Below are 17906 nucleotides of genomic sequence, written 5' to 3' on the forward strand. Positions count from 1 at the left end.
CTAAAGCAATTATGGAATAATGCCTTATGTGCAACTGAGATTTTGGTTACACATAATGTTAGATATTATGAATTATAGTTACTGAATTCCCCAGCCATACCGCTACATGAGATGGTCGACACACCAAATACATATTTTTACGATATCTGTGTATTTCTTTTACTATGTTACATCTATGTATTTTTACTATGAAATTATAAACTTTAACATCAAAAAGGAATGCAGTCTAAAATGATGCAAAACAATAAATCTGCCTCAATGGTGATTTAAAAATTTAGGCCTGCAGTCAACGTGTTAATTTCATAAACTATTTATAATTTTTTTTTAGTATGAAACAGTACAATATTCATTTATTTAAATGCTTTTCACCATTATCAGCAAAAATTAATCAATGAAATTTTATGTTATCTTTGCAAATAAATATAATTACCAGAGAAATTTGATTACAGCTATCATTTTTCATTATGTTTTACAATTTACAGACATAATCCTAAACCATATGCACATGCTATGTTTACATTCATTCCCTTTGTACAAATGAAAATTATAGATGATTATTTTTTAGGTAAAGGTGCTACTTACATAGATAGTAAACAAATACTGAATGGTAACTGTACAACAATAATAAAAACAATACAATTTTATTATTAACTAGACAAAATAAGGCTAACAATAAAATACTACCAAAGTATATAATTTCTATTGTTACAATTAATACAGAGTTCAAGTTAATACTTAACAATAACATACAAGAATACATTACATAAATACTAAAATACATACTGATAATTTACCCACTGATTCCATGAGCTATAGTAATAAGCAAAAACTTACTCCAATTAAAAAAAAACAATACAGTAATCGGTTAGTAAACAAAGACTCCCTCGTAACCTTTTTAAATAAAACTCATGACGAATTAATTTCTGGTTAAAATTTAAAAAAAAAGAAAGTAAAATGAAAAGATTTTTTAGTTGTAATGAAGAACTAACACAAGAATAAAAAATTAGAGCACAATCAACTCCATACACAGCTATTACAGTACCCGAATGTTTCTTAAAACAAATTTTAGATACAAGAAAATGCTAAAAAAAACTTTAGAGGATTGAAACGGTCAAATCAGTTTTGAAAGAAACTGAAAAGAAAATTTTAGTTTCTCAGATATATGAGTATAAAATTAACCAAAATTACAATTCACTTAACCATAACAATATAGTTAAACAGTAATATTGTGATATTACATTTTAATAGTAAAAATCTATACTATGCTTACAATGAAAAACTCAATTTGTTAGATTCAGAAATTAGTTCATTACATAATACTGTCGATAATCAACTACAAAGAGAAATTAACATAACAGTTCACTTTCTGGAAAAAAGCAGAAAAGCAGAGATCAAATAGTTTCTCACGCAGAAAACATGCTATACTGAAAAATATGCACTACACAAGGAAATATATAAATTCTTGGAGTATAGTAAAGTGTTTTTAAAACTTTAAAAACAGGGTATAATTTTTATAATACAGGGTGTCTGGGATAAAGGGCCTATATTTAGAAAACCAGTTTTCATAATTTCTTAAACATACGTCAATCAACAGTTAATATCTCCAAGATTTTTTTCTGTACACTCTCAAGGTCAACGAAATACACATGCACAGGCAAGCCGGTAACTCTCAATGCAATTGTAATCAGTTGAGATGTGGACCCCACAACAGAAGGTTCATTGTGTGCTTTGGTTAGTGGAGTTTCAATCATTTGTGTATGTTCAATGGGATGTACAAACTGAATGGAATATCGATTCTCCTAAGTCTATTTGTCAGTGGGATATGACTTTAAGAGACTGGAAGCTTGGTTTCATAAACTGGAAATCATCCTAACATTTCAATTAGTGATGAGACTGTGGATAGTGTACGCGATGCACTCACTGCCAGTTCTGGAAAGTCAATTAGGTGGCTAGTTACAAACTGAAAATTCCTCATTCCAATGTTGACAAAACTGTTCACAAGTGGCTCCATTTGCAAGCATGAAAGTTACAAATCCATCAAATTAAACCAAATGATCACCGCCTACAATATCAGTTTGCTGATTAGTTAACGCATCGTGTCAAACGACACGATGTGTCGTTTGACAACATCGTTTTTTTTTGTTTTGAATTAAACAAAATATAAATCCAATTACCTTGATATGTTGTTATTTAGTGAAGAGGCAACCTTTTGTACGGAAAGTTATCAGACACAATTGTCAAAGTGAAAATCCCCATTCAGTAATTCAAAATGAAAGGGACACACTGAAAGTCAATGTCTGATTAGGACTGGATGAAAATTGCATCATCAGTTGTTTTTTTTTCATGAAGCCCACTTTGACAGGACACACGTACCTCAATATGCTTGAGAACTTTGCTGTTCCTCAGATCCCAGCAGGTTTCAGTTTCCAACAAGATAGTGTACCAGCACACTTTCATTGAGTTGTTACCATGTTCTTGAATAATACTTTTCCCAGATGTCGGATTGGACGGGGAAGTCTAATCGCATGGCTATCTAGATCTCCAGATATCACTCCTTTGGATTTTTTTGTTTGGGGGATTTATTAAAAGTTCTGTGTACCAAAGAAAAGTTCAAGATCTAGTTGATTTAAAACAGAGAATTGTAGAAGCTGTTGGTCTAATTACACTACAGATACTCCTAAACACTTGGCAACAGTTAGATTATTGCCTAGATGTCTGCCGAGCTACAAAAGGTGCACACATTGAACTTAACTAACCCACATTAAAACAAGATGAATGCTGGGTTTATTAAAAACAACATTATTAGATTATATTAACTGGTTTTCTTAACATAATCTGTAACTGTCGGAGGCCTTTAACCTGGATACCCTGTACATATATTACAATTATAATATATATATATATATATTATAAGCTAACCTCAAGAGATATCATATTTGTCCAACAATGACAAAAAACCTGTTATAAAACAAATTATAAATAACTGGAGATATAATGATACAATACATATGTAGAAAATTCATGCCACATATTTTTTCTACTGGAATTTTTTATGCGGTTCCTGTAAATTATTCCACTCATTTTATCTTATTGAAAAAAGCAGTACAAATTTAATTTTTATTTATATTAAAAATTACAATAAAGACATTATGTAGCATTGGTAAAAAAACCTGTATCTCTCCTCTTCATAAAGGCTTGTATTATGTAATTTTATATTATGTTTTAAATTGCATTCTGTTTAGATTTGCTCATTACTATTTACTAATTACATTTCATAATTTTCTGCTGAAAATTGAGATTTGAAATTTCTTGAATAGTGAGAATGATACTTTCATTTTTCCTATGACATCAATAAAAAATGCAGAAATGATTTACTTCCATAATTTTCAACAATTAATTTGTTGTTTTCCACTATCTTATAGATTCTTTTTTCTAATTTGTGATATGTGAAAAGATCTAAGGTATAAACGACACTAATTAGAGTTGCTTTCTTTGAGAGTAATTTAGCTCAGTGAAAAATGGAATACAAAACACTTAATTTTTTTCTTTTCCCAATAAGCTTGGCACAAGGTGCTTGCTGTTCTTGGGAATGGCTGTGACATTTTTACAAGAATATTACAAAACGAAGTAGAACATTTATGACAATTTCACAGTTGGGTTTGAATACTGCTTAAAAATATCAAACTTATTTTGTAACTTACATGTTTTCTATATTCATGGATTTTAAACTAACATCAGTGAGCTGGTGTAAATGTGACTCATTAGTCATGTCAATTAATCTAATAGTTGGCTGAAATAATTTCATTAGCAAAATATATGCTAAGTGTGTTTATAAGACTAGACACGAATAGGTGAACATGATTTAACAATAAAGGCAGACAACTGTTTATTTTCAAAACAAAAGAAAACCAGCTGAGTTTACCTTAAGTGATGGGCTTTTGATGAAATATTCCACCAAACAAATTGTTTTCTTATAAAAATGCACTACAGATCTTTCTCCAATATGAGCAAGTAATTAAAACACATGTATGAAGGATCTATTATTAAAATTCTGATTGTTAGTGATGATCTTGAATGTGAGGGTTTCATAAATTTAAGGTCAACCACCTATATAAATTTCTGTGCAGTGGTTAACAGGCACTTGTACAGAAACAACAGAACAGCTTTGGAGATCACTAAAATGGTGGAATAAAACAACACAGGGAATTTTGCGAACACAACTTTAGTGAATTAATGTGATGTAAGCTTATGCATGACAAGATTCCGGTCAAAGAGATCCTCAAAGCTATAAAAGTGTATTACCTGTCTGAAATTAATAAGCCTATTGGTAAAAATAAAAAATTTAAATTATAAAATATTCCACTTTGTGTCTGCAACTACAACAGAGCTTGTGACGGCACAAACCCATTTATTAGTACAAACAAATACTTGTTTGTTTTAGGCAGTGCAACTTTTTTGTTATATTCTTGACATCTAAAAAAAGGAGGCAAAATAAGCAGTCGTGAGTAAGATGACAAAACTGCCTCTTCATAAGCTAATGATTACACCTGACATACTATATGCAAGCAAAAATAGAAAATAAAATAATATTAAGTAGGACAAAATGCAAAACAGTAGATGCAAAAATTTAATATAATTCATCAAAGTTTAGTGAGCTCAGTTGACAGCACTGTGGGAATGGATTACAAGACCAGCAACTGACTCTTGCTATCTATGACATCTTATTGTGATAAATATTACTTGCACCGTACTATTAGCAGTGCCAATAATACTTCAGACATGCCAGGTAGAACTACTGTGCACCTATGACACACTTACTATGTTCTTTTAAATCACCAGAGTTAGATAATATTGGGAAAATATTTTCTTCTAAAACTGTGTGTAAAAATAAAGCTCTGAGTATCACTGAAGAAAAAACGTTCAGTTTTAAACAAAATTAAATAATATTAATGAAACTAAAACATTAACAGCTTTGAAATGTTTTAGATATTATTTCTTTCAGTTTACAAAAACTGTCCATGATCCTAGTTTAAGTACCCAGAATAAGGTAGAAAACAATTTTGAAACATTCTAAAACATTAATAAGTTCACACACATTTTAAGCAGTAAATAAAAAAAATTAAATATTACACCTATCATACAATTTTAGCAAGATAAATACATTTAAGATTAAGTGAAACATTAATATTGATTTGACCATCTTCATTGGTAAAAATTTACGGTAATAAACAAAAATTATAAATAACGATTACGTAAAATTAATTAAAAATCTATAAATAAAACCTTAAACAATGGCCACAATACAACCAAAATATTAAAAACTGGAACTCGTATCTCAAACTTTTTTTTCACAATAAATTAAGAGCAAATATCTAATCAGGAGAAAACCTGAAGTGAATCTTTAATTAGAATGAGGTAGCACAACTAATGTAAACTTAACACATTATAACAATAGTTTGTTTAAAGTTAACATTAAAAGTCAAATTGCTTAATTCCAAATATAGAAGTAATATAGAAAAAGGGATAATAAAACTAATTTTAACAGCTACCATACCACTTCATTCAGTAATATCATTTCAAGATTTAATAATTTTTTTAAATAATAAAATTTGAGCAGAATTTTTCTAAAATGTCAGCCTAATGACTTGAAATTTATTCAAGCTTCAGCTGCCTACCATTCTCCTCAAAAATACCTGAAAAAAAAATTACATTAATATATTACTTTATACAAAAACTACATATTTAGTTTCTTTAAATTTGATTAATGTTAAACTTTATATTGTTATTAGCACTAAAACTTGTAAATACAGAAGTTAATTTTAGCAAAACACAATAAAATTTTGAAAGCAGTCCAACATAGAAGAAATCCAAAGATTAGTAATGAAGATTAAATTAAATGGTTGACTCTGAAATATCTGCTTTAGTTACGAAACTAGTTTAAGTTCCTCTAATAAAATAAATAAAAAACAATTCTGAAATGTTCTCAAACACTTGCAAACTCATACATTTTAAGTAGTAAAAATAAAAGCAAATTAAATATTACATATGACAATAATTACTCACCTATCATAAAATTTTAGCATGATAAATGCATTTAAAATTAAATGTAACACTATCTGACTATTTTCAATGGTAAAAATTCATAGAAATAAACAAAGACACAAAGAACTACATAAAAATAATTAAAAATTTGTATTAACAAAATATTATATTTAGTAAAAGCTGCTAAATGTAGCAGCTGGTTACACTCCTATATTTATAATGCATAAGTGCATTGCCTTGAAAATTCTCTTACAAGTGATCTTTTTAACATGTAAAATATTAAAAAGTTTATCTTCCTTGGATGTCATAATCTTTTTTCCAAAAGTGTTCGTTTAATTTACCAATGTGGTTTTACAGTCTAATATTTTTCCTCCTGGAAGACATCAAGTTGACAGAAGTAGTATTAATGTGTTTTTTTTTTAATGATTAAATGAAAATAATTACAACTATTCACATACAACAAATTCAAAATTATGTACCTATAAATGAGTTTTCCTAAACATATAATAGCAACCTGTATATAAAAAAAAATTAATTTGTAAATACACATTCTTTTTAATCTTCTAAAATTTCTAACTCTACTATCCTGAAATACTAAATATAAGAAGTTGCTGAACCAAAAATTCAACCACGTATTTTTTATAAAATTCAGTTTCTTATATGGTCAATCTTTGTCAGAATATTATTTCAATACTGTTGAATCATTCATTTGTATATAAAATATTTCAAAATAAATTACAGATAAATTTTCATAAAATAAAATAAGCATGGCAAGTACTTAATATAAGGTAAAAGTATTTTTTGTTATATTCTGGTTAACCAGTTTCAGCGGAAAAAGTCAACAGTGTTTTAGCTAACTGAAGTGTTTCTTTGTATTTCATATATTAGTATCATCATGTTATTAAAACAAAACTTCAAAACTGATTTTTTGGACACCAACCCTTTCCTTCATACCAAATCATATTTTAAATTACTGCAAAACCAAAAAATTATAAAGAAACTAGCTTTTTTTATGTAATTGACTTTTCGAGGATAAGTACAGTATTATTTTTGGTCGTGAGGTGTGAGTTGGGGTGAAGGGTGAAAATGAATTTTCCTTTACATTTTAAGATATGAGGAGTACAAAAATACCATTCATTTAAATTGGGGTTTCCTTATATAAATAGGCCTTTGTTTATATGAGTTTCAAATAGATCATGTTTGCATGGACAAAAATTTCCATAGAGAAATCCAGAACGTTAAGGTACTTAGAGGGATAGATTCTGGTTCAGACCATAAAATAGTCAAAATTAAAATAAATTTCAAACCGCTCAAAAGACAGAAAATGACACAAAATAAAAGCAGATTTGACCTGAGAAAATTAATAGCCAACGAAGGTTACATGCAAGAAATGGCAAATGGAGACAACACATTAGACCTTAAACAAACCATCGAGAAATTACAACAAATAGCGGAAAAAATAGCCCCACCAAACCTCAAATTAAAACATCAGTGGTGGACCAAAGAATGTAACCGTGCAGTCATTGCTAGACACCAAGCTTGGGTGAGACATCAAGGAGTGAGGTCTGAAAAATCCTCTCAAGAACTAATTGAGCAAAGAAAACTTACACAGAAAGTTCTTAGGCAGGTCAAACGACAATTCCACAATAACATCACTAGGAAGATCGAGGAAATTTCCATGGAACTAATTCCAGGGAATACTACGAAACCTTCAAAAGACGATTGCAACATTACCAGACACCAACGTTAATGCTTAAGAACAAAGAAGGAAAGGTAGCACACAGCAACAGGGAAAATGCCCGAATCCTTGCCAAAGCGTTCGAAGAACTTTTAAATGCGGAAGAGCCTGAAGAACTCCTGAGAATTGACACAGACACACCAGTGAAAACAGAGCAATCAAAATTAACTCCACCTGCTCTACAAGAGATCGAATAAGCCCTTAAGGAAATGAAAAACTATAAGGCGAGCGGAGAAGACCAAACAGTTGCCGAGCATTGGAAATACGCTGCACCTAACATCTTAGAGATATTGCAAAGGGAACTTACTAAAATTTGGAACAGCGAGAGACTTCCAGACCACTGGTCAATAGCAATTATCCACCCCTTATTCAAGAAAGGCGATAAGATAGATCCAAACAACTACAGAGGGATCTCCCTATTAGATTGTACGTACAAGATCTTCTCTAGAATACTTTATAATCGTATAAAGGATCAACTGGAGAAAGAATTAAGAGAATATCAGGGGGGATTCAGACCCTGGAGAAGTTGTGCGGAACAAATTATCACCTTAAAACTAATTATGGATATGTACAAGTTGCGACGCAAGGGCTTAATCATTACATTTGTGGATTTCAAGAAGGCATATGACAGTATCCATAGACCATCTATGCTTAGGATTCTGAGGAATTTTGGGCTGCACCCAAAACTGGTGAAAATGTTGAGCTGACGATGACGGACACCCGGTCGAAGGTGAAGTTCAGGGGGGAGATATCGGAACCTTTTGACATAAAAACTGGTCTCAGGCAAGGAGACGGATTGCCACCATTGCTGTTTAATTACGCATTAGAATACATCATGCGACATTGGTACGAACAAAAACCAGAGAAAGTAAAAATTGGAAGTAAATTTAACAACGTAAGCTTTAACCGCCTTGGCTTCGCAGACGATATAGCGTTCCTTGCAGAAACAGAGGAAGAGGCTGAACACCAGATAGAATCATTGGCCTCTATCGCAGTGAGAATTGGACTTCAGATCTCGTACGAGAAGACAGAAGCAATGTTCACTAGAAAGACACAGTGGAAGCATTTGGAAATCAATGGTCGCAGAATTAAAATAGTATCAAAATTTAAATATTTGGGTGAATCCATCACATGGAATCTAAACGAGAAAATAGCCTGGCAAGAAAGAGCACACAGACTAGCAATGGCACAAGCGATCACAAGAAACACCTATAACAAGAAATGCATCTCCACAAGCCAAGATAAGACACTAATACGGTGATCAAACCAGTAGTAATATACAGGAGTGAAACACTGGGTCAAATCAAGATAGCATCGAGCCTGAAAAATTAGCCAAAATAGAAAAAAGGCCTCCTCTATGAATCATGAGACCTTGCCGTTGGTGAGGGGGCTTGAGTGCTCAGGGATACAGAGTAGCTGGACTGAAGGTGCAACCATATCGGAGAGGTATCTGTTGAGAGCCAGACTAAGGAATGATTCCTGAAAGAGGGCAGCAGCTCTTTCAGTAGTAGTTAGGGGCGTGAGTCAGAATGACTTAAACGGCCATATCAACATCACTCAGTCCTCTGAGTACTGCGCAGCTGAAAGCAATGGAAAACTACAGCTGCTTTTCTTCCAAGAAAATGTGGCTCTCTGCATTTTCATATAGCAAAGATGGAGGCACCTTCCTTGGTAAAATATTCTGGCGGTAAACTAGTCCCCTGTTCGGATCTCCGGGTGGGGACTACTAAGGAAGGGGTCACCAGAAAATTAAAAAATAACATTCTACGAGTCGGAGTGTGGAATATTAGAAGTTTAAAAAAGGTTGGTAGGCTAGAAAATTTAAGAAGGGAAATGGATAGGATAAATGTGGATGTAGTAGGAATTAGTGAGGTTCGGTGGGAAGAGGAAGGCGACTTTTGGTCAGGTGATTTTAGAATAATTAACTCAGCTTCAAATAATGGGCAGGCAGGAGTAGGTTTCATAATGAACAAAAAGATAGGGAAGAGAGTAGAGTATTTCAAAACGCATAGCGATAGAATCATTGTAATAAGGATAAAATCAAAACCTAAACCGAACACGATTGTTAACGTCTATATGCCTACAAGCGCCCATGATGATGATGAGGTAGAGTGTGTATACGAAGAGATTGATGAAGCAATTAAACACGTAAAAGGAGATGAAAATTTAATAATAGTTGGAGATTGGAATGCAAGCATTGGAAAAGGCAAGGAAGGAAATATAGTGGGTGAATATGGGCTGGGCAAAAGGAATGAAAAAGGGGACCAACTTATAGAGTTTTGCACGAAGTACAATTTAGTAATTGCCAACACCCAATTTAAAAATCATAATAGAAGAATATACACTTGGAAAAAGCCAGGCGATACTGCAAGGTATCAGATAGATTATATCATAGTTAAGCAAAGTTTAGAAATCAACTCGTTGACTGCAAAACTTACCCTGGAGCAGACATTGATAGCGACCATAATTTGGTGATAATGAAATGTAGATTGGCGTTTAAAAACCTGAAGAAAAGGTGTCAGATGAATCGGTAGAATTTAGAGAAGCTTGAGGAAGAGGAGGTAAAGAAGATTTTTGAGGAGGACATCGCAAGAGGTCTGAGTAAAAAAGATAAGGTAGAAAATGTAGAAGAAGAATGGGAGAATGTTAAAAAGGAAATTCTTAAATCAGCAGAAGCAAACTTAGGCGGAATAAAGAGAACTGGTAGAAAATCTTGGGTTTCAGACGATATATTGCAGCTGATGGATGAACGTAGAAAATATAAGAATGCTAGTGATGAAGAAAGTAAAAGGAACTATCGGCAATTAGGAAATGCTATAAACAGGAAGTGCAAACTGGCGAAAGAAGAGTGGATTAAAGAAAAGTGTTCAGAAGTGGAAAGAGAAATGAACATTGGTAAAATAGACGGAGCATACAGATATGTTAAGTAAAATTTTGGGGTACATAAATTAAAATCTAATAATGTGTTAAACAAAGATGGTACACCAATATATAATACGAAAGGTAAAGTCGATAGATGGGTGGAATATATTGAAGAGTTATACGGAGGAAATGAATTAGAAAATGGTTTTATAGAGGAAGAAGAGGAAGTTGAGGAGGATGAAATGAGAGAAACATTACTGAGATCTGAATTTAAGAGAGCATTAAAAGATTTAAATGGCAGAAAGACTCCTGGAATAGACGGAATACCTGTAGAATTACTGTGCAGTGCAGGTGAGGAAGTGATTGATAGATTATACAAAATGGTGTGTAATATTTATGAAAAACGGGAATTTCCGTCAGATTTCAAAAAAAGTGTTAAAGTCATGATACCAAAGAAAGCAGGGGCAGATAAATGTGAAGAATACAGAACAATAAGTTTAACTAGTCGTGCATCAAAAATCTTAACTAGAATTCTATACAGAAGAATTGAGAGGAGAGTGGAAGAAGTGTTAGGAGAAGACCAATTTGGTTTCAGGAAAAGTATAGGAACAAGGGAAGCAGTTTTAGGCCTCAGATTAATAGTAGAAGGAAGATTAAAGAAAAACAAACCAACATACTTGGCGTTTATAGACCTAGAAAAGGCATTCGATAACGTAGACTGGAATAAAATGTTCAGCATTTTAAAAAAATTAGGGTTCAAATACAGAGATAGAAGAACAATTGCTAACATGTACAGGAACCAAACAGCAACAGTAATAATTGAAGAACATAAGAAAGAAGCCGTAATAAGAAAGGGAGTCCGACAAGGATGTTCCCTATCTCCGTTACTTTTTAATCTTTACATGGAACTAGCAGTTAATGATGTTAAAAAACAATTAAGATTCGGAGTAACAGTACAAGGTGAAAAGATAAAAATGCTACGATTTGCTGATGATATAGTAATTCTAGCCGAGAGTAAAAAGGATTTAGAAGAAACAATGAACGGCATAGATGAAGTCCTACGCAAGAACTATCCCATGAAAATAAACAAGAACAAAACGAAAGTAATGAAATACAGTAGAAATAACAAAGATGGACCACTGAATGTGAAAATAGGAGGAGAAAAGATTATGGAGGTAGAAGAATTTTGTTATTTGGGAAGTAGAATTACTAAAGATGGACGAAGCAGGAGCGATATAAAATGCCCAATAGCACAAGCGAAACGAGCCTTCAGTAAGAAATATAATTTTTTTACATCAAAAATTAATTTAAATGTCAGGAAAAGATTTTTGAAAGTGTCAATCGGAGTATCTGAGTAGAAGAGATTAGAAGCTTTTGAAATGTGGTGCTGTAGGAGAATGTTAAAAATCAGATGGGTGGATAAAGTGACAAATGAAGAGGTATTGCGGCAAATAGATGAAGAAAGAAGCGTTTGGAAAAATATAGTTAAAAGAAGAGACAGACTTATAGGCCACATACTAAGGCATCCTGGAATAGTCGCTTTAATATTGGAGGGACAGGTAGAAGAAAAAATTGTGCAGGCAGGCAATGTTTGGAATATGTAAAACAAATTGTTAGGGATGTAGGATGTAGGGGGTATACGGAAATGAAACGACTAGCACTAGATAGGGAATCTTGGAGAGCTGCATCAAACCAGTCAAATGACTGAAGACAAAAAAAAAAGAAAGAAGGATCATAAGGACCTGTATCGGCGGGGTAAACTCGGTGAAAGGAAAGTGGAGATTACTCCCGAACCATAAAATCTATGAGGTCGTTCTTCTGTACCAATTACAGAAGAAATAAGAAAGAAGAGAATAAAATTCTTTGGCCACTTCTTGCATTTGGAGGAATCAAGGAAAAGTAGACAACTCTTGGAAAGATTGCTAAAGCTAAAAACGCAACCGGTGTGGCTCACTAAGGTGCTTCAAGACATCAAAGAAGCAGGAATTGCACTGCAACATCTGAGAACAGGATCTAGAAATTATAACAACTTGCCCGATGTTAAATTTGCAGAAAAGCCTAAAAAGAAAACAGGGACAATTTGGACAGAGGAACGGAAAAGGGATTTTTCCAGGAAAATGAAAGAGTATTGGAAGATAAGAAAGACTAAACATAACTGACTAATTGGTCCTTCCAGGCCGTAAAAAAAAAAAAAATAAATAAATAGGCCTATGTAAAAAGATTTTGTGGCTCAAAAATCTCTTAACTACTACATCAATTTCACTGAAATTTAAATATGCTGTAGTAGCATATCTGAAGTTGTACAAGTGAAAATTGTTGGTTGTGCCTTTCTTGAGTTACTCTCAATTTAGTGCTGAAAATAGTATCTTCTCCATTATCTGTCGCCACTGAATTAAATCATGCACTTAAACTAATGCTTTCATGAAAACTACAGCTCCATTTACATATGAGGGGTGGTTAAAAAGTTAAGAGCCGATGAGTTATAAATAGCAATTGGCAACACTGAATGGTTTGTGTATGTGCAGTAGCTTAAGCGGTCTGTTAGGCATGTAACTGCTACATTGCCTCAAGTGTTAAAATGAGTGCAGTAACAACAAATTCCACCAATTACGAAGTTCGATCAGATCAGTTATTAGCTTTCTTAACTTTAGAGGATATAATTTTGCTGAAATTCAGTCAATTGCGTGAAACATATGGGCCAACTACAACGAGCAAAGGAAAAGTAAAGTAATGTTGTCATAAGGAAGAGGCCTATCAAATGTTCATGATGAAGAGAGAAGTGGCAGACCTAGTGTCCAGACTGCATGTGAATGCAAAAGCGAGAGAAAATCATCACTCTACAATTTCCAGAGGTTTCAGAGCCAATATTGTTGAGAATTGTGACTGATATTCTAGGCTATGGTAAACTGTTTGCACGATGGGTGCTGAAAATGTTGATAAGTGGTCACAAAGATCAGCGAATGACATCTGCTTGTGCTTATCCCAACCACTTTAACCATGAGGGAGACAAATTTCTTCCCCGTATTGTCACTTGTGATGAAATGTGGACTTCATACATCAATGCTGAGACAAAACAACAATCCAGGCAGCAGGTGTCATTCTAGTTCACCTAAACTGAAAAAATTAAAACAAGCCAGTCTCGTAAGAAATGTGGCAACTGTATTCTGGGACCAAAGGGTGCGCTTTCAATTGATTTCATGGAAACTGGAACATCCATCACATCAGAAGTCTATTGTGAAACACTTTCTGAACTGTGTTGTGGCAATGGGGAATACTGAGATCAGAAATTGTTCTTCTTTGTGATAACACACATCCACACACAGCTGCATGCACAATAGAAACAATTCAAAGCTTCGGATGGGAGATTTTTGATCATCTCCTTACAGTCCCAATCTCATGCCCAGTGACCTGCATCTCTTCCTACACTTCAAAAATGGCTTGCATTTCAACAATTTGAGGAAAGTAAAGAGTTGAAAATCTCAGTGCAAAAGTGGCTACAATCCCAGGTGGTCGAATTTTATGCAATGGGTTTGAAGATCCTTGTTTTACAATATCAAAAGTATTTGGAACAAAATTTTGATTATATAGTAAAATAAAGTAAATACCTAAGTATTTGAAACCATTAATAAATTTTTCATTTTTTCAACTGTTCTCATTTTGTTATTTATCAGCCCTTATTTATTTTTAAATCGCACCTCATATAAATCAAACACACTAGATCACAACACACAATTTTATTGAAAGTACATTTTTTAGTACATTTTCTAAATGTTTTTTATGACTTTTTTTATTTGAAATATTAAGCTAATTATTTTGTTTAATCTGCATTATTGTTACGATTTAAAAAATTTTTCTTATACAATACATTTTTAAATAATTAGCTTAATATTTGATATATACTTAAATGGAGCTGTAGTTTTCATGAAAACATTAGTTTAAGTGCATGATTTAATTCAATAGCGACAGATAACAGAGAAGATCCAAATAAAATAACAAAAAATTAGTCTTTTTTTGACTCTAACTTCGGTTCCTGTGATCAGTTTGAAATTCAATAGGGCTCTATTCACAATAAGTCACATTACCCAACAAAGTTTTGTCAAAATTGGTAAAGATTTGCGTCCGGTAGAGCGGATGAAAAAATCTTATACATGCCTGTACATTTTCATACATATATATGTATGAAAAATATAACCTTTTTTTTTTTTTGTCTTCAGTCATTTGACTGGTTTGATGCAGCTCTCCAAGATTCCCTATCTAGTGCTAATCGTTTCATTTCAGTATACTCTACATCCTACATCCCTAACAATTTGTTTTACATATTCCAAATGTGGCCTGCCTACACAATTTTTCCCTTCTACCAGTCCTACCAATATTAAAGCGACTATTCCGGGATGTCTTAGTATATGGCCTATAAGTCTGTCTCTTCTTTTAACTATATTTTTTCAAACGCTTCTTTCTTCATCTATTTGCCGCAATACCTCTTCATTTGTCACTTTATCCACCCATCTGATTTTTAACATTCTCCTATAGCACCACATTTCAAAAGCTTCTAATCTTTTCTACTCAGATACTCCGATCGTCCAAGTTTCACTTCCATATAAAGCGACGCTCCAAACATACACTTTCAAAAATCTTTTCCTAACATTTAAATTAATTTTTGATGTAAACAAATTATATTTCTTACTGAAGGCTCGTTTAGCTTGTGCTATTCGGCATTTTATATCGCTCCTGCTTCGTCCATCTTTAGTAATTCTACTTCCCAAATAACAAAATTCTTCTACCTCCATAATCTTTTCTCTTCCTGTTTTCACATTCAGTGGTCCATCTTTGTTATTTCTACTACATTTCATTACATTGTTTTGTTCTTGTTTATTTTCACGCGATAGTTCTTGCGTAGGACTTCATCTATGCCGTTCATTGTTTCTTCTAAATCCTTTTTACTCTCGGCTAGAATTACTATATCATCAGCAAATCGTAGCATCTTTATCTTTTCACCTTGTACTGTTACTCCGAATCTAAATTGTTCTTTAACATCATTAACTGCTAGTTCCATTTAAAGATTAAAAAGTAACGGAGATAGGGAACATCCTTGTCGGACTCCCTTTCTTATTACGGCTTCTTTCATATGTTCTTCAATTGTTACTGTTGCTGTTTGGTTCCTGTACATGTTAGCAATTGTTCTTCTATTTCTGTATTTGAACTCTAATTTTTTTAAAATGCTGAACATTTTATTCCAGTCTACGTTATCGAATGCCTTTTCTAGGTCTATAAATGCTAAGTATGTTGGTTTTTTTTCTTTAATCTTCCTTCTACTATTAATCTGAGGCCTAAAATCTTTTATATACATACATATAAAAACATGACCCGGCGCAGTATCCATGTCCAAATTATTTTTAAATCCGCTGAAGCAGAAGCAGAAGCTAAATGTGAAGTTAGTGAAAAACGTAACTATGATCAGTGCAAAAATATTGATAATACTTTTTAAAATGTCATTGACAAAATACATTACCATCAGGTAATGCACACTTACCTAAATTAGAGAACTGTTAGTATACATATAAAAAGTATTATAAAGGTTGGCTATTATACCATTGTTTTGTAGAGTATATTTAGTTTTATACCCAATAAAACATAAACAAGGGATATGCAGAAAAATCCAATGAATTTATAAACAGCTGAAGTTTATTAACTACACATAAATAAAAATGTATATAATCTGTTTGCTTGGAACAGGGCAATCTGCCTGTAAGGATAGACAGACTGTAACCAATTTTTTAATTATTAAACAGCATAAGGATATAGCCCATCAGAAATAGATTTTTCATATCTTACTTTAACTTCTAAGTCACTGCTCCTCATACAAATGCTGTAGACATCTGAAAATGTTATTATCAAAAGTTTTCTTCAAACCCACCAAAAGAAACTCTACTATGTGCTGAAAACCTTAAAACTTTAATGAAGCTTTTGCACTCATTCTGCATTATACAGGTAGATTACTTCATCTCTTTATATAGTTTAATTTCCGGTGAAAAAATGTTTTGAGATTTGTCCTCAAATAGCATTCTTCTAATAAAAAAAACTTATGAGACATTCGATGCTTGCAACATCATTTTATTTACCTGCTGATATACTTCTGAGTGTATCACACATTCCCAATCTCAAAAACGCATTTCACACTGCACTATGCGTTGGCTGAGATCTATCACAATGATTGTGGGAAAATTACATTGTTGCCCTGCTATAATTTTTCATTTTGATATCATAAAAAAACCATTTTTAAATATGCTTATATAAATGTGTGTGTGTGTGATTTTTTCAGGTAGAATACAGACAATAATAATATTATATAACATTATGAACAAAATTAAAGATTAACTATAAATAAATCGATAACTCGCTAAAACATCAATAACAATATGGAATTATCTGTTTAAAATCGCAATGAAATTCTAGACAGAATATAAAACTAATTCAACCGATAAACCTATTTATCTTAAACAGAAAATGAAAAGGTGGTTACACAGCATCCTCTTGGGATCTTCTAGCAGCTACTGATACTAAAAGTGGATGCAGTTAAGAGAAAATTATTTCAATAAAAAATGTAGCATATAAAAAAGTAAATTAAAGGAATATCATAAATAAATAAATTTAAGTGAAAAACCCACTGTAAATGAACAGGATGAATCAAAGCCAATAAAGGTTTATTTTTTAATAAACCTTTAAATTGGGTTTTAATAAACCTTTTAGTTCTGCCTAAATTTATGAATGTGTTACTAATACTGACTTGTTATGAAAAAATTTAATTGGAGGGGTTGATGAAAAAAGAAAAGAAAATAATGAAAGGTAAAAATACAAAAAGAGGTGCAAAGCTTCTTTTTAACATAGAACACTGCTAAAGTACTTATTAATATAATGTTATCGACTTCCATTATTTTACCTGTAAAAGGATCGTTTTGTTATTTTGAAGGTGTATCTGGAAGTCCACTACGTTTCCTTCGTTTGTTCAACAGGGGATTATTTGAGTTATTTATAGCCTTAATATGAACTTGATCATAATCAACTCGCATTGTGGCAAGAGATCGGGTCATTTCTTCTTGTACTTCTGGCCAGACATCTACTCCTTCTCTCAGCATTTGCCCGGTATGTAATGGTGTTTGTGGAACCTCCATATATAACTACAAAAAATTTAACAAAAATTCTATCTCAAGTTATGAAAAATACAAACCCCATTTTTTTTTAAAAACATGAACAAAATTTGAGTAGT

General features: G+C 32.4%; 1 protein-coding gene across 1 annotated transcript in view; it reads right to left on the bottom strand.

Annotated features, from left to right (window-relative positions):
- Positions 1-624: 624 nt before the first annotated feature.
- MAPk-Ak2 (MAP kinase-activated protein kinase 2) overlaps positions 625-17906 on the bottom strand; it is a 48884-nt gene continuing 31602 nt past the window's right edge. The window contains exons 8-9 of the mRNA XM_075362543.1: positions 17580-17817; positions 625-5693 (exon numbers count right to left, since the gene is read on the bottom strand). Coding sequence (XP_075218658.1) covers positions 17599-17817 — 219 coding nt within the window. The 3' untranslated portion in view covers positions 625-5693; positions 17580-17598. The remainder of the gene's footprint in view (positions 5694-17579; positions 17818-17906) is intronic.

Source organism: Lycorma delicatula, chromosome 4 (assembly GCF_047948215.1).
Source record: "Lycorma delicatula isolate Av1 chromosome 4, ASM4794821v1, whole genome shotgun sequence".
Lineage (NCBI taxonomy): Eukaryota > Metazoa > Arthropoda > Insecta > Hemiptera > Fulgoridae > Lycorma > Lycorma delicatula.